The 21,539-nt window shown below is 36.3% G+C and overlaps 2 protein-coding genes and 1 long non-coding RNA gene across 5 annotated transcripts; 2 read left to right on the top strand and 1 right to left on the bottom strand.

The window, feature by feature from the left end:
• The first annotated feature begins 6,017 nt into the window (after nt 1–6,017).
• LOC113764498 (xyloglucan 6-xylosyltransferase 2-like) lies at nt 6,018–8,096 on the top strand. Its single transcript, XM_027308418.1, has one exon. The coding sequence runs from the start codon at nt 6,419–6,421 to the stop codon at nt 7,799–7,801; it is 1,383 nt and encodes a 460-aa protein (XP_027164219.1). The 5' UTR covers nt 6,018–6,418; the 3' UTR covers nt 7,802–8,096.
• Nucleotides 8,097–11,950: 3,854 nt separating this feature from the next.
• On the top strand, nt 11,951–19,648 carry LOC113766862 (probable histone-arginine methyltransferase 1.3). Of its 2 annotated transcripts, XM_027311024.1 has the most exons (16): nt 11,983–12,002; nt 12,141–12,362; nt 12,995–13,057; nt 13,798–13,900; nt 14,283–14,426; nt 15,059–15,162; nt 15,275–15,373; nt 15,472–15,541; nt 16,203–16,299; nt 16,852–16,906; nt 17,086–17,169; nt 17,932–18,009; nt 18,222–18,325; nt 18,414–18,586; nt 18,714–18,865; nt 19,343–19,648. In XM_027311024.1, the coding sequence occupies exons 2-16, from the start codon at nt 12,153–12,155 to the stop codon at nt 19,430–19,432; spliced, it is 1,626 nt and encodes a 541-aa protein (XP_027166825.1). In that variant the 5' UTR covers nt 11,983–12,002; nt 12,141–12,152; the 3' UTR covers nt 19,433–19,648. The 2 variants fall into 2 exon arrangements, with proteins under 2 accessions (XP_027166824.1, XP_027166825.1); XM_027311023.1 differs by having other exon boundaries at nt 11,951–12,362.
• A 313-nt stretch (nt 19,649–19,961) lies between these two features.
• Nucleotides 19,962–21,240, bottom strand: LOC113766830. Of its 2 annotated transcripts, XR_003467800.1 has the most exons (5): nt 21,012–21,240; nt 20,850–20,901; nt 20,687–20,756; nt 20,453–20,525; nt 19,962–20,275 (listed from the first exon to the last, which is right to left on the bottom strand). It is a non-coding gene; the product is annotated as an uncharacterized LOC113766830 (long non-coding RNA). The 2 variants fall into 2 exon arrangements; XR_003467799.1 differs by having other exon boundaries at nt 20,687–20,901.
• Nucleotides 21,241–21,539: the final 299 nt, after the last annotated feature.

Here is a 21,539-nt window from a genome sequence, read left to right as displayed (position 1 = left end):
CTCGCAAATGTGTAAATTAGGAAGACGCTTGGATGATGCGAAATGACAAAATTCTCCCCTCCAACAAACTTTTTTTTTTTTGGCTCCTTTATTGAGTTGTCTTTTCTTTTCTCTTTTTTTCTTGTTTTCTAAAATGCAAGGAGCCTTCGCATATCATGATGGTTGGTAAGAAGACAGGAATATTTGTTACGGAAAATCTACAAGAAAATGCATAGGTATGTACATATCTTCTCTTCAAGCTACGTTTAAGGATGTAAATTAATCAAGCTATTCAATTCTAACTTGCAAGTAATTAAGTTAAAGGTTCAACTCAAATTCGAATTAATTTCGAGTTATTTGACAAGGAAATTGAGTCGAGTTCGAATAGAAAAAAAAATAAAACTCAAATACTCGTAAAGTTATTATCAAATGGTGTATTTATGATATAATTTTTAATAACAAATTAAAATTTTATGAAATTTACTAGAAAAATGGGTTTGAAAACTTGATTGAATTCAATTAAACTTGATTTAGTCAAAATCGAGTTCAAGTTCGCAATTATTTTTGCTCAAACAGAGTTTGAGTTGTGCACCGCTCCAATTTAATTTAACTTGATAGCAGCCTTTGTTGTGAATGGAAGCACATTATGTCAAAGTTAATAGAATCTCAATGAAGTTGAGAATGAGTTTGAGTTCAAAATTAGTAAATTGTACTTGATATATCTGAAATATATATGTATATAAAAAATAAGAGACCATAAGAAACGAACATGAACTTCTTCAAATTTAGTGGATAATAAGATGAATATTTGGGAATGATGCACTTCTGTCGAATTTCAAAATTGCACCATCTCAAAGAGATATTTATCCAAAAATAAAAAAGGGCAAAGAGGACAAAAGAATTGATTCTTAAGGAAATCCTTATACTATATAAAATTGAGTTTTTGGTCAAAGAGTAGGTTGAATTTCAACCGCAAGGGTGGGGGCTTTTTGGGAATGTTAAATATTGTGTATTAGCCTAACAGCTTTAGGTGCAACTTCACGAAGCATGTATTTGGATATGTTTACTGAAATGACCCCATTTTAGTACATTTAAAGTTCTCATTGACGAGCCATCTGAGTATTGATGGAATATATAATGAGTGTGCAACCATTTTTGCCTGTTGTACACCCCATATATGCTTGTGTGCTGATGTAATTACCAAAATACCCCTTAGACCCAATTATTCCTCTAAACGGACAAGTAAACGTTGCTTCTATGTGGGAGGGGGTGTCGTTGAAATCGTCCGGTACCTGAAACATTCCAATGGTTGCCTAACCGGTATGGCTGTTAATGGTTTGGTCGGAACCCACTTCCTCATCTTTTAATCTGCATTTATGCCCCACGAACGTAGGTCCGTTACCCCCTTTCAGCTTCAATTTCCCGTCGCCTCCCTTTACAGTGACCTGCCATGACGTTTCCTCTTCTTGGATTCAATTGCTTAGGTCCGACTTCTGTTAGCTAGATGAGCCACTGGTGTATGAACTCTACTATGAAATTACCAATCATTTGTCTGTTCTTTTTAGACTTTGGATTGATCGCAAATTCTAGCATGATTGGTATTCGGCCTTTTTCTTTTCTGTGTAAGAGTTTTAATTAATTTGTCGAATGTGATTTGCATTTTTTTGGTTTTCAATTGGCGAAGAAAGAGTAAAGATGCCCATTTTTGTTTCGAATTTAAGCTGCATTTCTGCTGCTTGGTACTTGGGAATAATTGTTTTAGGAATTTAGGAAAATGGAAACTTTTGCAGAACTTTGAATAAGCATAATCCCATTTCAATTTTCGAAGCCTCGTATGGTGCCTCAAAGGTATGATCACAGACTCATAGCAATGTTGGAGGGTATAGTGATTGTGAGTTTTGAACTCTAATTTATTCATGATTCTGGGAACTTTTTTCATAATTTTGATTGCCATTAGGAGTTCATGAAAGGTGTGGTTGGTGCAAGGTCATCTTCTGCATTCTTTAGGTTATTTTGCTTTTTGGTAGTATCGAATTTATGGGGTTCAACAGCTGAAGTTTAACAATTGATAAACTTCAGGTTTTCTTTTTTCCTTTGCAGTTCAAGAGTTAATAAGTTATTAGACAGTGAAGTTCTTAGTTCACCACTTTTGCAGTTCAGGGTTTTTCTATGTTTGCTATGAAGAAATTATTTTATCTCAAGTCATGTTGCAGCGGAAATGGAACTATTTGCTTTGACATTTTCACTGATCAAACATTTTCTGCATCAAAGTGGTTTGGTAGCTCCTTTTCAGCCTCTTTTCTGCTCAGGAAAGAAAATTTATTAAGGGAAGGGTGGTATTCATTGCATATTAACTGGATTTCTGTTCGGTGACAGTTGCTCTTCATTTCATCTGGTCTTTGGTAGTAATTTTTAGCACCTTTTCTTGCTTTTTTTGCTTTCTAATGCAAATTTTAATTTTTACAACCGTGGTTTCCATTCATTTTATTTAAATATTGTTGTAAATGTCTTAATGGTGGTGAATGGATTCTTTGTAGGTAATTTTTCCTGAAGTAATAGATGTTGACATGGATGACGACTATGAGGATATTATGCTTTTGGATAGAGAAGTGGACACAAAGAGGAAGGGCAAGGTAACTATAAACTTTTGTTCGCAAAATGTTGCTTGGTACAATATTAATTGGATTTGTGAGTCAGCTGACTCCAATATGGTACTTCTTGTTTGTAGACATGACTCTTATATGGTAATTTTGAGAGTTTGATGGCGGTTTTTCCATGTGGACTTGCATTTTAAATTTGAATTCGTTATATGGTTGGTATTCCTGTTAGAACTTGGTTGTATTTATATATCTGCAGATGTCACAGCGAGGGGGTTGTTTTGGCCAATAATGGGCCAAGAATTAGTTCATGGTAAATTGGTGAAGGTATTACTAATGTTGTTGTACTTATCATAAATATTTGTCCGTACACCTTTGGGAACTTGCTGCATCTAATTATTTGTTTTCGGGAACTTCCTAATTCTAATATTGGAAGACTCTTATGTTGTTTGTCTTATAATCATACCTGTATTATTATTTGTCTAACCAAAAAACTTTCTTCAACCACAGGCACCAAACACCCGCGCGATGCGCGGGCACTCCTCCCCTAGTAGAGAAAAGGAAACACTACTACATATTAGTATACATGTTTTCAAATGTACATTTCATTGGCAGTGCCAAACTTGAGACGAGAAGTATAGAAAAAGCTGTTGAAAATGTGAATGATGACTTATTCCAGTTTATATAAATATATATATATATATATAAAATGATCCAAGTCTAAAATGCAACCATCATAAAAAACTTTAAAAAGTTACAAAAGACTTCCACACCCATGGCATGATGGGTAACGTTGCCAACATTGACAAGATTATAATTGCACGCCGCGCTTTGAGATCAAACCTCAAAAATGATGCTTCTTAACAAGTACTACTTAGCAACTAACAAGCAAGACACAAACCGCCTGCATTTATCACCAAATTTGTCCCTCGAGAAGTCAAGGAGATCACCAAGTTCCATAAGTACTTTAAATTTCTAATTAGACAAAAAAAATAAAATTAAAAGGGCAAATGGTGCAATTATGTTTACGGCAAGCAAGCGAAATATCCCATGTAATACAGAACCCATATAAATCTCAACATTTGAAAGTGGAAGCACAAAATTCTCGTGCTCATTCAAAATATAACTCTTTGTGTTTGTGATGTGATATATACATATATGAAATATAAAATGATTAAAAAGATAAAAAAATTATTAAAAATGCATTTATGATACAAGAAAAATAAAAAAAAATCAACATCCAAACATACTCAATAATTGGTGTACAATTTCCTGAAAAAAAAAAGCTAATTTACTCCGTTTGAATTAGTTATTTTAAAAAAATTTTACTGCAACAGCGTATATGCAAAAGTTTTACTATAAAATTTTTTTAAAATATTTAATTTATTATATGGATGAAATGTTTTTGAATTATTTTTATTTATACATTGGTGTAACATTGTAACACTACTGTCACTTGAGGTATTTTGTGCACAGGAGCCTAGCTAGATCGCCTCACAAGTTTTGATTCCGTTCCTTATGCCTACCCAATTCCATTTCTTAAATAGTACTAGTGATTAGGTTTTTACCGGGTCTCGCCTCTATACAGCACCGATTGTGGATCTGTAGTCTGAAGAAACCAGCCGAAGTTCCAAAAAGAATGGAATATGCTTCACCACCCCACTGCTCCACATGTCATGAGTGAAAGATCTTCTTCAGTTGTTTATAATCATTGGTACCTCCCCTTTCAAGAACTTCATCATTCTTCGTTTATTGACAATTAACAACTAATACTAATGATTACAATCGAGTTATAGAGTAATTGAATGATTACTAATCAATCTCCACCTTCCTAAAAATCCTTTCACCATAATTACCATATCAAGTCTAATATTGCATACCGCGCAAAGGGAAATAGTCGTATGCAAATTGATGGGTTTAATTAGTATTTTGAATTTACTCGTTTCTTATTAAGTTAGTAACAAGAATGCCAATGGAAACAAAGCTAAGATTTAATCAGGTACTTACACAGAAGGATTAAATTAAGGATTTAATCATGTGTCTTATGTGGTTCAAACACCGAACTAATAAACTATCAAGCAAATATGATTTTACTTTTAATATTTGAGTAAATTTTATATACACTGACTGACAGTGTATATATTATCATAGTTAGATTCGTGACACACGTGTAAAAGTTGAATTTTAAATTCAAAATTTATACAATTATCATTTATTCTTATCACAGTTAGATTCATGACACACGTGTAAAAGTTGAATTTTAAATTTATATAGTTATTATTTATTCAAAACACTGTCAGTATAAAAAAAATTAATCATTAATATTTTAGTACCAAAAAAAAAAAAATTTAAAGGCATCGGCATGCAACGTGTATAGACAAGTCAACTTGGGTCCGGGGCAAAAAAAACTTCAATTAAGTAAAACGTCGCGCTTTCTGTTGGCTGTATCTGGTTTGCATTTGATCCGTTCCACCACATGATGACGGGACCCGCCGGACAACTAAGGCTGAGACATACCACGCTGATGGGTGATGGCTAAGCCCCCACTCTCGTACGCGTAAAAGTTCACGTTCAAACTTCGAGCCCTCATTACCTTAATCTACTCGTTTCGTTTGAACAACAAACAAAATGAAATCCTTAACAATGGGAAAATAACTAAAATAGGCCTCTAGCTTTTCACTGAAATTTGTTTAGTCCCTCAGCTATTATTTTCACTTAAATTGGTCCTCAAAATTTTTGTTTCTGTGTTAACTCTGTCCCCTTAGTAGTTGCTTCCCCAAATGAAAAGAAAGAATAACACTTCTGATTGATGCAAGGTGCATATTTAGAAACCATTGGTCATCTTACAAGTGGTGCTAATCTTATTTACTCTTTTCTTGGTATTTTAAATATGTTAAGTAAACAATAGACTATGATAAAAAGTGTTACTTCCATAATATAATTGAATCTTTAATCAATCAAGGTCTCCATCTTGAATCTGACCAAGTTTTTTTTTTTTTTTTTTAAAAGCAAATTTTATTTCAAATGTGTGATCCAAATCATGACCTTTGAATCTGCATGGCATTGAAGATTATTTGAAAGAAAAATTAGGCTAATATTGTGACAATTTTTTGTAATTTGTATATACGAGGTAGAAATTTTATTAACAACATGTTTATGATGGAAAAATGTTTTGAAAAAGAAACTGAGAAGTGCAAATGAACTCTCATGCCTATATCGAGTCAAGCAACTACTGGGGGACGGAATTAGCACCTAAATAGAAGTTCGAGGACCAATTAAATGAAAACAGAAGTTGTGGGCGTAAGAAAAAGTTAGAGAATTATTTTCGCTATTCAACCCTCCTAAAAAGGCAGAAGTAATAATTGTGGACATATTTCCTGTGTCCGAACCCAACTCTCTCTCCCTCTCTCTCTCTCACACACACACACACACAAAACTGTTCTCTCCTTTCCTTTCTAATAATCACCTTCTTTCCATATTCTTTTCTCTCCAGCTTCCTTCAAATCTCGCCTCTCACTCTCTTCACCGACACCACCCCCACCCAAGCACCCCTCGCCCAACAAACCCTTTACCCTATCCCGTACCCCAAATTCATACCCTAGCTCTACTTTCTTCAAACCCCTCACACATCTCAATTTGGTAATTCAACCAAAAGCTAGAATAGAAACCCATTATCATATTCTTTTTTTTTTCTTTAATATCTCCTATACTTCCACTTTTCCAATGAAACCCATCTCTATTGTCTGACAATCGCTCCTAACATTTATTATTTTGTAGTACTAGACTTTGTATTATCACGTACTGTTTGATCTTTCCTCCTAAAGAAGAAAAAGAAGAAAAAGATGCTGGAAAGATGCTTGAGCCCGCGTCGAGCTAGGCAAATGCAGAGGCTCTTGAGAAATGGGAAGCTTACACTTCTTTGCCTGTTTCTTACGGTCATCGTTTTAAGAGCTAATCTGGGTGCTGGAAAATTTGGCACACCCGAGCAGGACCTTAATGACATCCGGGAAACCTTTTCTTACATCCGCCGGCGAGCTGAGCCCCGCCGTGTTCTTGAAGAAGCCCGGCAAACCTTTACTGCCACGGATAATGGTGCTTCTGATACCAATAGTTATGCTGATTTCGATATTAAAAGGATAATCGCTGATGAAGATGACGGTGATGAGGTAGTGTACAAGAGAGATCCCAATCAGCCCTATAGTTTGGGCCCGAAAATATCGAATTGGGATCAGCAGAGAGCTGAATGGCTGAAGAAAAATCCCAACTTTCGGAATTTTGTAGCACCCAATAAGCCTAGGGTGTTGTTGGTTACTGGTTCGTCGCCTAAGCCCTGTGAGAATCCTGTTGGGGATCATTACTTGTTGAAATCGATAAAGAATAAGATCGATTATTGTAGGCTACATGGGATTGAGATTTTCTATAATTTTGCCCTGCTTGATGCGGAGATGTCTGGGTTTTGGGCGAAATTGCCATTGATCAGGAAGCTTTTTCTTTCGCATCCTGAGGTTGAGTTTCTCTGGTGGATGGATAGTGATGCTATGTTTACGGATATGGCGTTTGAATTGCCATGGGAGAGGTATAAGGATCATAATTTCGTGATGCACGGGTGGAATGAAATGATTTATGACCAGAGGAATTGGATTGGGCTGAATACTGGTAGCTTTTTGTTGAGGAACTGTCAATGGTCTTTGGATATTCTTGATACTTGGGCACCTATGGGTCCTAAAGGCAAGATAAGGGATGAAGCTGGAGAGCTTCTGACTAGGGAGCTAAAGGATAGACCGGTTTTTGAAGCTGATGATCAGTCTGCTATGGTTTATATATTGACAACTCAGAGGGAGAAGTGGGCCGAGAAGGTGTACCTTGAGAGTGCTTATTATTTGCACGGTTATTGGGGAATTTTAGTGGATCGATACGAGGAAATGATTGAGAATTATCATCCTGGTCTGGGCGATCATCGGTGGCCACTTGTGACTCACTTTGTCGGTTGCAAGCCTTGTGGAAAGTTTGGGGATTATTCAGTTGAGAGGTGTTTGAAGCAGATGGATCGTGCACATAATTTTGCAGACAATCAGATTCTTCAGATGTATGGATTCACTCACAAGTCACTTGCTAGTCGGAAAGTCAAAAGGACACGGAATGAGACAAGTAATCCTCTTGAAGTGCAAGATGAGCTTGGGCTACTTCACCCTGCATTTAAAGCTGTTAAGGTTTCTGCTTCTTAGGTGCGCATTGGAGGGGTAGATTTGGAATCAAGATTAGGTTGCCCTATCTGCCTTATTTTTGTTTTTTGGGGGACTGTTAATCATATTACATGTCATTTTGTATTTTGTTGTTGTCTATCACTCGTCTAGAGCTCTGGTTCTTGTATTCCTTTATTTGTCGCAATCTTTATGTGAAATAGTCTTAATGAAAGCATAGTCAGAATTTGTATTAGCTGTTAACTTTGGCAGTATACTTCAATTAATGCAATATCTAAGGAAATGCGTCTTCTGGGTTGCATTTTCTGTTTCCTGGACAGTGCGTTTAATGGATTACTGAATGTAGTCCAATAGTTGATCAACTTGCACTTATGGAATTTAGTCCATCATTAGTTGGTGAGCGTGATTCATAGTAATGTACTCCTTTTTATAGAATTTGGTTGCTTGTCTATATTTGGTTCCTTAGCATAATCTAAACCATTAATATGTTATGGTTGTCTGTCAATTGTCTATTATCCGATTCATTTGGGTGTTTCTAGTAGCAGAAAGTTGTGAAATACGCTTGTCATACGATGGCACATCACATCTTTCAAGTGTTTTGAGTTTCTGTCATATTATACCTTAGCCCTAGCAATGTAAGGCTTTAAACTTGTGAAGTATGTGATTGAACATCCCCAATAAGCCACTGTCTAGTATGATGACATGACAGGATTAAGTTGACAAAATATTGTGGCACACACAAGTTGCCTAAGGTTTGTAACAGAAGCTTGTGATATTTGAATCAACTGCTCTGTGAATACACCAGTTTTCTATAGGTAATTTGGTAATACTTTGTTCTATATATTCATTTATGAGCTGCAAGTTCAATGCTACTGGTTAATTAGCATAATTTTAACACTGGAAGCAGTTATGTATATGCATGTTGTAATAGTTCCATAAGAGGGAGAATGTGAGAAGATTGGTGGATGGACTTCATTTCTTCTCAGTTATTAGTAGGCTGGACTCCTAATGACTTCAAGGCATGTCGTTTTCTGCTTTTCCACCATCTGTTATTTCGATAAACTTTTCCTGCTGCTCCTGAACTTGCCTGAGTGCTGGAACGTCTGTATTAGGTAGAGTTTTCAAGTTGGGTATTGCCCAGAATATGTTGGATGTAAGGTAGAGTTTTGTTATTGATATCAATTTTAAGGGAACAGAGACACCATCAAATTCATCTTGAACAACTTTTGCTGAAAAGATTGGTTTCTGAATCAATTAGTGACAGTAGGCTAACAAAATTTGGTGAATTGACGGGGCAATGTCCATATTGGAAGCAGTTTGAGATCAACCTGTTACGTTTGTCAAGCTTATTGCTGAAACTTTGTTGACGATTTTTAAGGTGTCTGTCTCTGCTGCAAATAGTGTTCTGGCATTCCTAATATTATTATTGACTGACTTTCTAAATCTTTGAAATTGAATTGGATCTGTAAATGGAGACAGAATATCAGCCGATTGAACGTCTCAAATGTGTTCCTGATTTTGGTTCTTTCTTCCTTGTCTTGATATTTGGATTAGAATTATGGCTTAGTTCATTTAACGTGCAACTGTTACACAACAGCTGAAGGCTGGAGAGAAGGTGCTTGGCTAACAAATGGACCTGTTTCTGCTGTATGTATGTATGCCTGTTGTTTGTTATTGGAATAAAATGGAACAGAATTCTAAACAGTGTGATAGTCAGTATCTGACATGGTTGTAGACTTTCTCTGATCCTTATGATTCACTGCAAATGGGTAATTGCAGCAATATGCTATTTCGTTGATCAGCATGTGATGCGGTAACCGATAATACCTTGATGGACTAAGCTGTTATGTTGGCTTAACTCTCAAAGAGTTTGAGGCTTGAAATTTGCATAGTGCGCATAGATGCACGAGTATCAAGGACGTAAGAATTATGGATTGTGGACTGCAACCGTTTGTGCGGGTTGTATTCATTTTCCACGGCGCGCGTAACTTTCATTGTACACGATGTAACTTACTTTGCACACAACGTAATTTTATAACACTTTTTTGTGGATCCCACACATGACGTGAAAATCGAGTTACATGGTGTAATCTGAGCCGCACAAATTTTTAAGGCCACATCGTGACCGTGAACCTTCAGGAACGGTTGTCACTGATAACCGTTCCTGCCCCATTTCCTTGGATTGTTAAGCATAAGCTTGAAACCTAGTAGCACTGCTACCTGACTAACATCGAGAAAACAGTGACAAATACACAGTAGTATTCGCTTTTTGAAGTTGAATGGAAAAGGTTACTCCAGAAGAGTTTCTGTGCTGAAGCAACATAGTATAATTTTTGTTCTTTGCGGCACTAGGAATAATGGCCACGTTTGATAAGATCAGGCTCCGTGGTCTTAGAGCATGGGCGACGCGAAATAATGAATGCAATTGCTGAAGCTGATGATACGCCATGAGCCAAAGGTCAGGTGCCAGTTGGCCTTTGGTGATGTGATAAACTGGTTGAAGTCAGATAGAAAACTGAGTGGTTTATGGATTTATTTTAGTTCACTTTTTATCTTTTGGCCCTTTTCCTTTTTGTCTTTTTACAATGCGGCCGACAGATGGAGAAAAGATGAATCATGGTTTAGCTTCTTGCTGCTGTGATTTCAGTCTTTTCTTTTGTTTGTTAGAACACTCGGGAAACCACCACGAAGTTTGATTGCAAGCACTTCGTGGGTAGCTTGTAGTTGTAAAATGTTATTGACTGATACCGAAAATGTGTGTGAATGATGATGAGTCCATTTGCCTAGACAATGAACTAATCTGTTTTGTTTTGACTGATAAGATTAAAAAAAAGACTTAACCAGCACGAGGATCCATAATCACAGCTTGAAACAAGCTTTGAGGATCCAATTCCACGGGATTCATCATGAGTACACTGCTTCAAAAGGAAGATCACTGGTTCAAGTTATGCTCTGTTAAAGCGCCATGCTTTTTCCATTGCATGCCCCCTAATATATTCCATAAGCACTAACTTTTTTGTTGCGATTGGTATAATCTACAACTTTGCTTTTGTACTTTCTGCTCCTATAAGATTGATTGGGATGACTTAATCTGTATGATGAACCTACACTACGCCACACTATTCAGAAGTATACCTTTGAAAAGCAAAAACGATAAACTGCCGTGCGTTGAAACAAGAAAAGCACCAACAGAGAATTTAGTTCTAAAGCGTATGCTAAGATGTCCGAATTTTCTTGTAAACAATTAATTAATTACAATCTTATACAAGAAATACTGCGAATTAGCAGTAAAGCTAAACCCTTTTTTTTGCTAATACACCCTATTGCTATCTATAGGGAAAAGTGATCGGATTTTTGATTGAATATATTATTTAATGAACCTTAATTTTTATTAGCAACTATCAATTATGGTTATATGAATTATCAATAAATAATTATTATTTTTTATATATTTTATTTTAGTGAATTTTCTACATATTTACCATTACAACATAAAACTACTTTTTTGTGAAAATAATAATTTCAAATATATTCAAACACAAATTACTTTCATTAGTTGCATATGTGAACGTGTGTGCCTTAGACACTAGTCTTAAATAATCAATTACTTTAGAGTAGTTGGCTATCAAGAGAGGCTTAAGGTTTTACTTGAACGTAGGTCAAGAAATCATACCCCTGGCCTGCATTTTAAATTTAGAATTTTCTTAAAATATTTTACCAGCGGGTGTATAGATATCCATTTAGATCGATAGTGGTTTACTCCCCCAGATTTTTCCCTTGACCCTTTTGGATCATTCCTTTCTCCTAGTATAAAGTAGGACTCCCAGTATAGGGTAGAAATATAGATATCCGTCTAAACCGGTGTTGGTTCAGTTCCTTCGAATTTCCTCTTAACTCCTTTGAATTCTTCCTTCCTCCCAGAGTGGGACTTCTAGTATAAACTCCTAGTATAAAGTAGAAGTAAGTGTAGATACAGAGTAGAATCTACTGGTGGTGGTCCAGTCTCGTTAGGTTCCCTCTTAACCCTTTTAGATCCCTCATTTTTTCTAATATAGACTCTTAGAATACAGTAGAAATAGATGTAGAATAAAATCTATCGTGTCTGATTAAAAAAAAAAGAAAAAGAAAAAAGACACTAGTCCTAAACAAGGTGGTAGAGTTCCAGTACAAGAAAGCTGTTGCGGCACTAGAACCGCCCCACTACTTTGTCACCTTCTGTCAGTCAGTCAGTCTTCTCTTAAACCCTAGATTTTCTCTGTCATCCTATACATACGGATATATACGTATACACATTTGTACACACACGAACACCCCCCAATTCTTATTCATACAGAACTAATTCCAATAAAGCTCCGAATTTTAGAGAAATTGAAAAATGGAGGTTCCTGTTGTAGAAGAGGGGAAAGAGCTAGTAAAAAACGAAGAATTTAATGTGGCTTCAATAACGGAGGTACCGGCGTCATCGTCTTCGAGTTCTTCTCCCGTGATTGGGCGGTTTAGGTTGAATAATGGAGTGGCGGAGCTTCGGTTTGGTGAAGATTCTGAATCTAATTTATTGCCTCATTTTGATCTTCGTTGCACTCAGGCAAGTTTTTTTGGTTTTCCTTTATATTCGTGTAAATTCTATATTTGAGATATAGCTTGGGGAGTGCAAGTCGCACATTTAGGATGTTTCATTAATAGAGAGAGATTGTATTGTTTGTTTTGTGTGTGTGAAATATTATTTTGCAATTTAAAGTTTGGAAGTTTTAGCTGGGAAAAAAGGACATCTTTTTAAAGTATTTTATGGTTTTTGGATGTTATGGTTAAAAAAAGATTTATAACTCGAGGAATGTCCTTTCATCGAAGGCAACAATGCTACTAAGATTTTGAAAGAAGGTGTAAAGTTTATATTTTTTTTGTTTAAGTTTAATGTCTATTTAAGTAGCTTAGAGCTGTAGATGTCCTGTTTTGCTAACTCGTTCCATGGTCTGTTAGAGTAAAAGTCGGAGGTGTTTTTGCGATAGATCTTAAGGAATTTGTGTGATGCTGTTTTCCTTCATCAATTTTTATCTTGAGAAATTGCAAATAGAAGTTAATTAAGGCAATAGAAAAGGAAAAAGGGATTGGTGAAAAGCCTAAAACTTTAACATTTGTAGTAATGTCATCTGACTGTTGAGACTTGCTTGCAATTCTCTTGAAGCGTGAATCGTTTTATTTTCTTTTCATTTTTGCCAGCTTTTTAAACTAAGCCAAGTTCAGTCAATGTGCATACAAGAAGCTTCGGAAAGTAATAAAGAGGTACAAGTTACTGATTATCAACTCTCATTTACTTTTATGAACCATGCATTATATGGAATAGTTTTCTACATTTTAAATTTACTTGAGCTGTTCAACAATGGTGGACTTCTGATTCTTTTCATCTTAGAAGAATGGCCATGTTTTACAAGCTCGGACTGATTTTTGGTATCTGATTTGACACCCATTGACCCTGGTATGCCTACACATTCAACTTGTAGTTCCCGAGACCTGCAAGTTGGGACATTGTCCCAAAATTTTTGACTAGACATGCTAAGGATCTTGAAAGTTTTAATCTTCCAGATCTGCATTGTACCAAAAGAACCCCGGAAGGGGGGGGGGGTTGTTGGCATCTTTTCTGATCCAATTTCTGTGGCTATCAGGCTAACATCTTCTCTCTCTCTCTCTCCCTCTCTCTGTGCATGTGTGTGTGTGTGCACTGTACTGTATAACCTTGGATATATGGACTATTTCGTGGTGCAATTGCAGATTAAAGTTGTGAACTTTGAGCATTATTTTACTAATCATGCAGTAAGGTTTCAAATTGATCTTGCCAGATGAAATAGTTCTTCAACTATTTTATAAAAGCCTTAACAAAGAATTTACTTGTAGTATAAATTCTTTTATTTGATACCAACAAATAAACTGGAAAAGAAATATAATTCTCTTGTGCTTGGCATTATTGTGGAAGCTGCCCTTGCATTATCAGATGTCCTTGTGTTGACTTTGTGCTTTTGAACCAGAAAACCTATTCAAGGGGAATCACCATTCAATTTAGAAACGAGGAGGAAAGTAGGGCCTTCCATTGTGCATTTGATCAATGGAAGAAAGAAGTGGTTTTTCAAGGTCTGTTTTGATATTTATCTATGAGTTTTGGAGAATGGACTGGCATGTTGACTTTAGTTGCATATTGCATGCATCTTCTGTTTCGCATGACTGAACTCCTCTTTTGTCTGTTGTGGGTGAGGTTGTTTCTTCTGATGCATTTAATGGTTAGGATAGTGTATCAAACTTGGACTTTTTGCTTCATTTTGTATACATAATTTTTCATTGGGACAAACTGCATTTCAAATGATATTGCATTTTCAATTTGCATTTAGAGCCAGTTCCTTGAGACTTTTAGATAAGAGATGGGCTCTTTATCATTACTTTGATTCCTGTAATTTTTAGATGTTTGATATTAGCTAAGAACAATAACTTAATTTGGCACTCATTCTTTTTCTTTCAGCCTCACATTTGCCAAATGGGACTGTGTTGGCATCACAAAGCAAATTTGATAGCAAAATAGAGGCATCTTCTGCTAAAATGTACTTCCACTATTATGGGCAACTATTGCATCAGCAAAATATGTTGCAGGATTATGTGAGAACAGGTTAGAATTGTAATCTGTAATTTTGTATTCCTTCAACCTCATCTATGGTGATATTTTGTTTGAACAAGGTATATGTTGCTACTAAATAGGATCCTTATTAAGCTGCTAATTTAATGCATGATGTACATGGCCATGGTCGAATAAAAATTAGGTTGTCTTAACATGGTTGGGCTTGTGCCCTTGCTTGGCTTAATGTAATGAATTTCACCTCATTTTAGCTTTTTCTTCCTTTTTGTTTTGTGAGTTCCTGTTTCAACCATTCTTTCTGTTATACACCTAGCAATCCCTCTCGTCGTTACAAAATTCCCTCTAATGGATTAGGCATTCATAGCTGACAAGCTTGATATGTAACATATGTTCATAATAATATGTATATAAATAATTAAAATTGTGCAATAGCCTGTTCTGCGATTTCTGAGCTGAAACGTTAGCAATTGAAGTGCGTTTCTTGCTGTATGTAAATCAAGACAGATGGAAAATCAGTATGAACATCTTTTCTGGAATTTCATTTAGTTGCAGCACGATGCTGATACTTAAAGCAAGAGTTGTAATGATAATGCTATAATTTTTCCCCTTTTGTTCATTGTTTCTTAAACTATGAAGCTGTGCCATTAATAATTTGTATGTTTCAGGAACATATTATGCTGCTGTCATTGAGAACCGTGCCGACTTTTTTGGCCGTGTAGTTGTTGATGTTGGTGCTGGTAGTGGCATTTTGTCCCTATTTGCTGCCCAGGTTTTCCTAATTACTTGTATCTCTCAGAAACATTTGCTCTTTATTATGGTTCTTTTTGTGAGACACGATATGAAGAGTTGTTTTGGCAGCTTGCTCACTCTCTCTCTCACAGGCTGGTGCAAAACATGTCTATGCTGTTGAAGCGTCTGAAATGGCAGAATATGCACGTAAACTTATTGCTGGGAATCCAATACTTAGTCAAAGAATTACTGTGAGTGCTTGTCTTGACATTTGATTTGTCGGTGAGAATCATTATTAGCTGTTATATAATACATTTGGAATTTAATATTCCCATCTATATTATAATAGGTAATCAAGGGCAAAGTTGAAGAAGTTGAATTACCTGAGAAAGCTGACATCTTGATATCTGAGCCTATGGGTAAGTTAACTTTGTCATACTCGAAAGGAGATCTAGTAGATGAGGTTTCTGGTTCTTGTCATTGCAATGCCATAGTGAATGACTAGTGGACTAGATGAGGTTTCTGTTCATTGTCTGCTTTTTATGCATTAACGTTCATCATCTTCATTTTCCAAGTCTCTTTAGAAGTTTCCTCTGTCTTCATCTAGGGTCTTCAGCATGTTCTTTGAATTTGTTTACACACAGCCCCTTCTCACCAAAAGAAAAGACCAAAAGGGAAAAAATATTGTTTACAGCAACTTGATTGCTGAGTTGTGGCTGAGGAGTTTGGCATCTTTTCTTTTTCATACTTGTTATTTTCATTTTTTTTTTTGCAGATTCCTTTCCTCTCCTATTGCCTTTAGCTGACTAGTCCGCATTTTTTAGTCATGAATGTTGTTATCGTAATGCATGGGATGGCAGCATGCTCCTTTTTGTTCACCTCTGTGCGTGTGTGTGTCTCCCCCCAGCAGGGCGGTGACGTTAAAGTTTGAATGCCCTTGTCAAATAAATCTTATGTTATTACTTCCCATCCAACGCATGCAATACTTGAGGCCTATGTGGCCTTTTTCTTTATTTGGGCTATTGTGATGAATATTAATATGTTTACCATCTAGTTGACGAGAATGATTCCCTCATGCAGGCACTTTGCTGGTCAATGAGAGAATGCTCGAGTCCTATGTGATTGCAAGAGACCGTTTCCTTGTTCCAAATGGAAAAATGTTCCCTGCAGTGGGAAGGTAATTTCAGAGACTATTACAACCAAGGCACTCTTTACTTGTCATTCTATCTAAAAACTAATTTTTCTTCTCTCCCCCACCCAAAAAAGAAAAAATAAGAAGCATTTTTAGGTTAACAAAATCAGTTAGCAGATTTATGGGTAGAGATACAATTTAATTGCCTTAATATGAGTATATTTTGTTCACATTTTGTCCTAGACAAATGGAAAGGTCAAATCTTGGTTCAAATGTTTACTTATTCTTGATTTACTGCACGACATTCTAGCAAATGAATTTCAAAAGAAGCATCAACTATTTTTTAATTTGCGAGAACTTTGTTTTTGTTGCTTTCTTTTCTTTACTAAGCATAGTCATCTGCTGCTGCTAAGCAACACACATTATCTATGTAATCCGAAGTTTTGTCAAATATGTTGAGATAGACCTTTTCCAGCTATATGTACCCATTTTCTAGCATGTAAGGCCTTCTAGGTCTCTGTTTACCTCAGAGGTTGATGAAGCTTCTTTTCTCATCCAGTGTAGCAGTATGATGGCTTGACTTGTTTGCTTTTGCAGAATACACATGGCTCCTTTCAGTGATGAATATTTGTACATAGAAATTGCGAATAAGGTATACATTTGAGGTGTATTGTTACCTACTTGCTCATTACTGGGTGAACCCGCGGGGGGGGGGGGGGAATACAAAAAGTCTGTAATTTTTTCGAAGCGGTCCTAGTGTCATGGTTAATTTTACTGTCCTTTGACAACACATACCTTTCCATGAATTTCCATTCATTTCTTGTTTTATAGGCTCTCTTTTGGCAGCAGCAAAACTATTATGGTGTTAATTTGACATCGTTACATGGATCTGCATTCCAAGGATACTTTTCACAGGTCTAACTTTTTTATTTCTTAGAGTATTGAATTTGGACTATTTATGGTTTATCTTGTTGATTTTCCTTTTTTACTCAACCGTTTTTTTGATGTTCTGAGGAGGGTGTTTTGAACACCAATACAAGTTAGAGCTATGTTATAAATGTAGAAATGTCTGATCAATATTAACATGTCTATGTTATTAAAGAACCTCTTAAGAGTATATGATTTTGGACTTACTTATGGTTTGCCTTTAGCAGAATTTGTTGCAGGTTCTTTGCTATTTAATTTCCTATAACCTCTGTGACTAGTTGGAAAACTTTTAGCTGATAATCTTCAAATCAAAATGAAGGGCGGGGTTTTGGAAATAGAAGTGCATTTTCAGTGAACAATGTTAAGTAAAAGGAGGTGATGAGAAAAGCTTGCATTCACGATCAGTGTGTGCTATATCTTGGCTTCTGCAAAATTTTCTGTAGACTCAAAATATGTTACATAACTTCCATCTATCCTATTGGACTTGCTGGTTTTGGTGGGACTCATAAACATCTGCATTTTTCTTCTAAGTCTTGAGAAGAAATTTTTATTTTTGTTCTCGTCCATCTCTGAAAATTTTTTCCTGTCACTTCTCTGCCCTATTTTGTAGTAAACTATACATCAGTCTCCCTTTCTTTATTATTGGTTAACCCTCTATTTGTCTTTTCTTTGGAGAGAATAGGTTTTTAATTTTTGCCTCATCAATTATGTGCTTTCTTCTACTCACAACCTGCTTCCTGTTTGCTACAGCCTGTGGTTGATGCTTTTGATCCAAGGTTATTAGTGGCTCCTGCAATCTCTCATGTGATAAACTTCACTTCAATCAAGGTACTAGTAAAGTCTCTGCTGCTGCAAGTTACGTGCTCTTTACCAAGCAATGGTCCAGTTGTACCCCCAATTTCTTTCAATTTAATTAGGTGAAGAAGGGTCCTGTTATACCTTGAATATGCTGGGGTGTTTACATGAAGGAAGAAAAATTGGCTTTGATTTGATCCCTGATTGGCATCATGAGGGTAATGTAAATCTCAATCGTATTTCAGGAGGAAGAATTATATGACATAGACATCCCTTTAAAATTTGTGTCTTCTGTTGGCACTCGAATTCATGGTTTGGCTTGCTGGTTTGATGTACTATTTAATGGAAGGTAAGCCGTTCCGTTTTTGTCTCTTCAGTAGTCATTCTAGTTATTGATTGCATTGTAAAGCAATCGTGTAAAATTTCTTTGCCTGCAGCACTGTTCAGAGGTGGCTGAGCACAGCACCTGGCTCACCTACCACACACTGGTACCAGCTACGTTGTGTTTTATCTCAGCCAATTTATGTCATGCCTGGACAAGAAATAACTGGTCGACTTCACTTGGCTGCCCACACTGCTCAGAGCTATACAATTCACCTGACATTATCTGGTTAGACATTATAGTTCCTTCTACAATTTACTTGACTTGGACTTGTGATAATTTTAGTTTCTCTTAATTGCCAATGTTACCATATTTTTGTTAGTAAAAGTAAAAACTGTATTGGTGTCATTAATAGCTAAGACGTGGGGCCCTGGTGCTGAACAAGGTGGAATACTCCATACTTCAACGGGCAAACTTGATCTAAAAGAACCCTATTACCGGATGTCTCAACCCCAGGTCTACCCTGTGGCCCAGGACCAACAATCGCAGCAATTGTTGCAAACACAGGTATTGACTGGCATCATGTAAAACCCTAGTTTATCTTCTTTGATTTTCTGATATAGTGATTAAGAATTGAACAATTGCAATACATGGCTTCTCCTTCGCAGTATGGTATACATGGACTTTTAGGACATGACCTTTCAGGATAGAAGCGTAATTGCTATCCCGCTTGTTGTGAGAGTGCTGCTGTTGTAAAGCAAATGAAAACTGGTGTTAGTAGTATGCCGCTTCCCCCCTCCCCTCTTCCCTTTCCCCCTATCATTTCGTGTTGATTTATGAGCATTAGTTGGCTTTATGGTTTTGTTATGCAATGGAAGGAAAAATGGCTTAGTGATTTTGGTACTTTGGTCCAAAATGGTCTCCTCTCCTTTGAGTATGCTTTGCGACTTGTTTCTGGTTTTATTGGGGGTCATGGCATTGGTAGGATGCCGTAATTCTTTTTCTCGATGATGACTCATAACTTACCCGGCTTATCCTTGGTAGGATATACCAATATTATCCCAAGATGAAGATGGATCAGATTTGATGCAACAACCATTTCAAGAATCTGGTGCTGAGTTCAATTCTCTTTGAAGCCATTGGTTGGTGCCGAGCTCCCATACTTGTAACATTAAGCCATTTGGCCAAACAATAGTGGAAGAGTCTTAATCTAGTCACGTAGTTTTAACCGATAGCTTTTCCATCTGTGCCTGTAAATTAAAAAAAGAAAATACGAGATTTACTTCATATTCTTCAAGTGGTGGCAGATATTTTACAACTAAATTGCCTCGTTGAAAATTACTGAGTCAAGCTTAGAGCTAGTTCTTCTATAGTGACTTTTCTTTTAATAGTGACGTTTCATTGGAATTGCGTCTCTTTCCGCGCAATAGCACGGGTAGACGCGGGTAATTTGCTCAAGTTAATTTTTGGTAATAAAAAGAAGAATTATTTGGTTTATTTCCTTAAATTTGCTGAAACAAGGATTATTGAATCAAAATTGGTTAATTTTCCTCTGCTAAGATTCTTTTTTATGTTTTGAAGGGTGCAAAATTTCTTCCACAAAACTTTTGAAGTCCAGATTCTCGAAGCAAAGATTATTCAATAGGCGGTACCAGGGGTCAAAGAAAAAGAAAAAGTAGTATTAGCATTGAATAAAAATTCTGCAGTAGAGAGCTGCAATAGCATGAATAGGATACAAGACAAAGTTGCCATTCCCCAGGTCTAATCTCCTTCGTGCCGTTGATCGCCTTTCCAGTCAATCCTCTGTTGGTTTTCCACTGATAAATCCCTTGTCCTCGTCTTTTCTGTAGTTTCAACCCGTCAGGTGTCGTATGCTACTGGTTACCACTCCTCACATATCTGACGCAGAGCACAAACACGCCTCCCTCTCTGTAGCTTGTTTCTCATTCATTCTATTGAACATTTGTTTCTCAAACCCTAGTAGATGCACAAGATCAAACATTTGATTAGTATTGATCATAAACCACCCAATATAATTACTAGGACTAAATTTAACGAATAACTCTAGCAACTGCAACATGGTAAATGAGTTCACACAAAAGAATTTTCTTTGGGGCCAGTCCATTAAACAGCAGAACTTAATCAGAAAACTACCTTGACCAAATGTGCCATAGGATCACCCCATCTAACTCTTTCCTTCAGCGTTCTATCAAGTTCGGGGTCATCTCTGTGATGAGGGATTAAAAAACATAAAATAAATCAGGCAGGCGCTCAAGAGACGATGATAGTTTTTGTGAAAATCCAGATAAAAAAAATTTAAGCAATCATTCTCCACATTGGCCGAGTAACCATATGCGAGAAGAATGCTTCCATGCGATTATCATAAACCTGAAGAGAGTGGAGAGGCAGCTAAAAGGGAAATACTGAAGTCTTGCATCAAAGACCTGGTTTTTTTTCCCTGGGTAAATACACAATTCAAGTTAATCCTCCTCATCAATCGTATCGTATCACTGAGGTAAGACACATAAAAAGCAAGATAACGTGCACTAACCAATATAATTCTTCTTCTTCTTTTTGGTCTGAAGCACTATCCATAGATTTAACTGTGGGAGAGCAACTAAAAATTTCAGAACCATACGCAATAAATCATGAATTTCATTGCCAAATCGCTTGGTTAGTTTTAAGAATTAGGTCTGTTTAAAGAAAGGAGAACCTGGAAGCTACGGTGACGGCGGTGGCAACTGAGAATGCAGTGGCGGGACCGGCGATTGCAGCTGGGAAAAGCGAAGCGTAGAAGCGGCGAATGCAACGTGGGCGGTGTATTTTGGATGGAAGCACAAATGTGGAGCTAGACTTTCAGGTGATGTTGGAAATTTGGAGTGACATAACACTGAGGATATGAGCTGCAGACTGATGGAGGAGCTTCTGAGTTCTGAATATATATAAAACTAAAACTACATACGAAGACGAACGAGAAAGCTGTAACTAATTTGTGATGTTGTCGATAGTTTTTGTTGTATTCTAATTTTATATATATATATTTTTTATTCACTACAAAATTAAAATCTATAATTATTATTTTAATTTTTAACTGATGATATATAGTTTCTAATTTTGAATAATTAGTTTTTGAGATGTTTTCATATTTTAATTATATAAGTATGTTTTAATCACTACAAGAATTTAAAATATATAATCAGTCAACGAGCGGATTTTGCTGAATCTGATTATTTAGTTTCTA

This window comes from Coffea eugenioides, chromosome 3, assembly GCF_003713205.1.
Source record: "Coffea eugenioides isolate CCC68of chromosome 3, Ceug_1.0, whole genome shotgun sequence".
NCBI classification, from domain to species: domain Eukaryota; kingdom Viridiplantae; phylum Streptophyta; class Magnoliopsida; order Gentianales; family Rubiaceae; genus Coffea; species Coffea eugenioides.
Note: the sequence above shows the minus strand (reverse complement) of the source record. Positions and strands in the feature narration are given on the sequence as shown.

What these genes read in the sequence shown, in the direction of transcription:
- LOC113764498 (XM_027308418.1), top strand. Translation starts at nt 6,419, where the DNA reads ATGCTGGAAAGATGCTTGAGCCCGCGTCGAGCTAGGCAAATGCAGAGG.
- LOC113766862 (XM_027311023.1), top strand. Translation starts at nt 12,153, where the DNA reads ATGGAGGTTCCTGTTGTAGAAGAGGGGAAAGAGCTAGTAAAAAACGAA. An exon ending in TACTTAGTCAAAGAATTACT is followed by an intron (nt 15,374 to 15,471) that starts GTGAGTGCTTGT and finishes ATATTATAATAG; the next exon opens with GTAATCAAGGGCAAAGTTGA. An exon ending in CTTGATATCTGAGCCTATGG is followed by an intron (nt 15,542 to 16,202) that starts GTAAGTTAACTT and finishes TCCCTCATGCAG; the next exon opens with GCACTTTGCTGGTCAATGAG.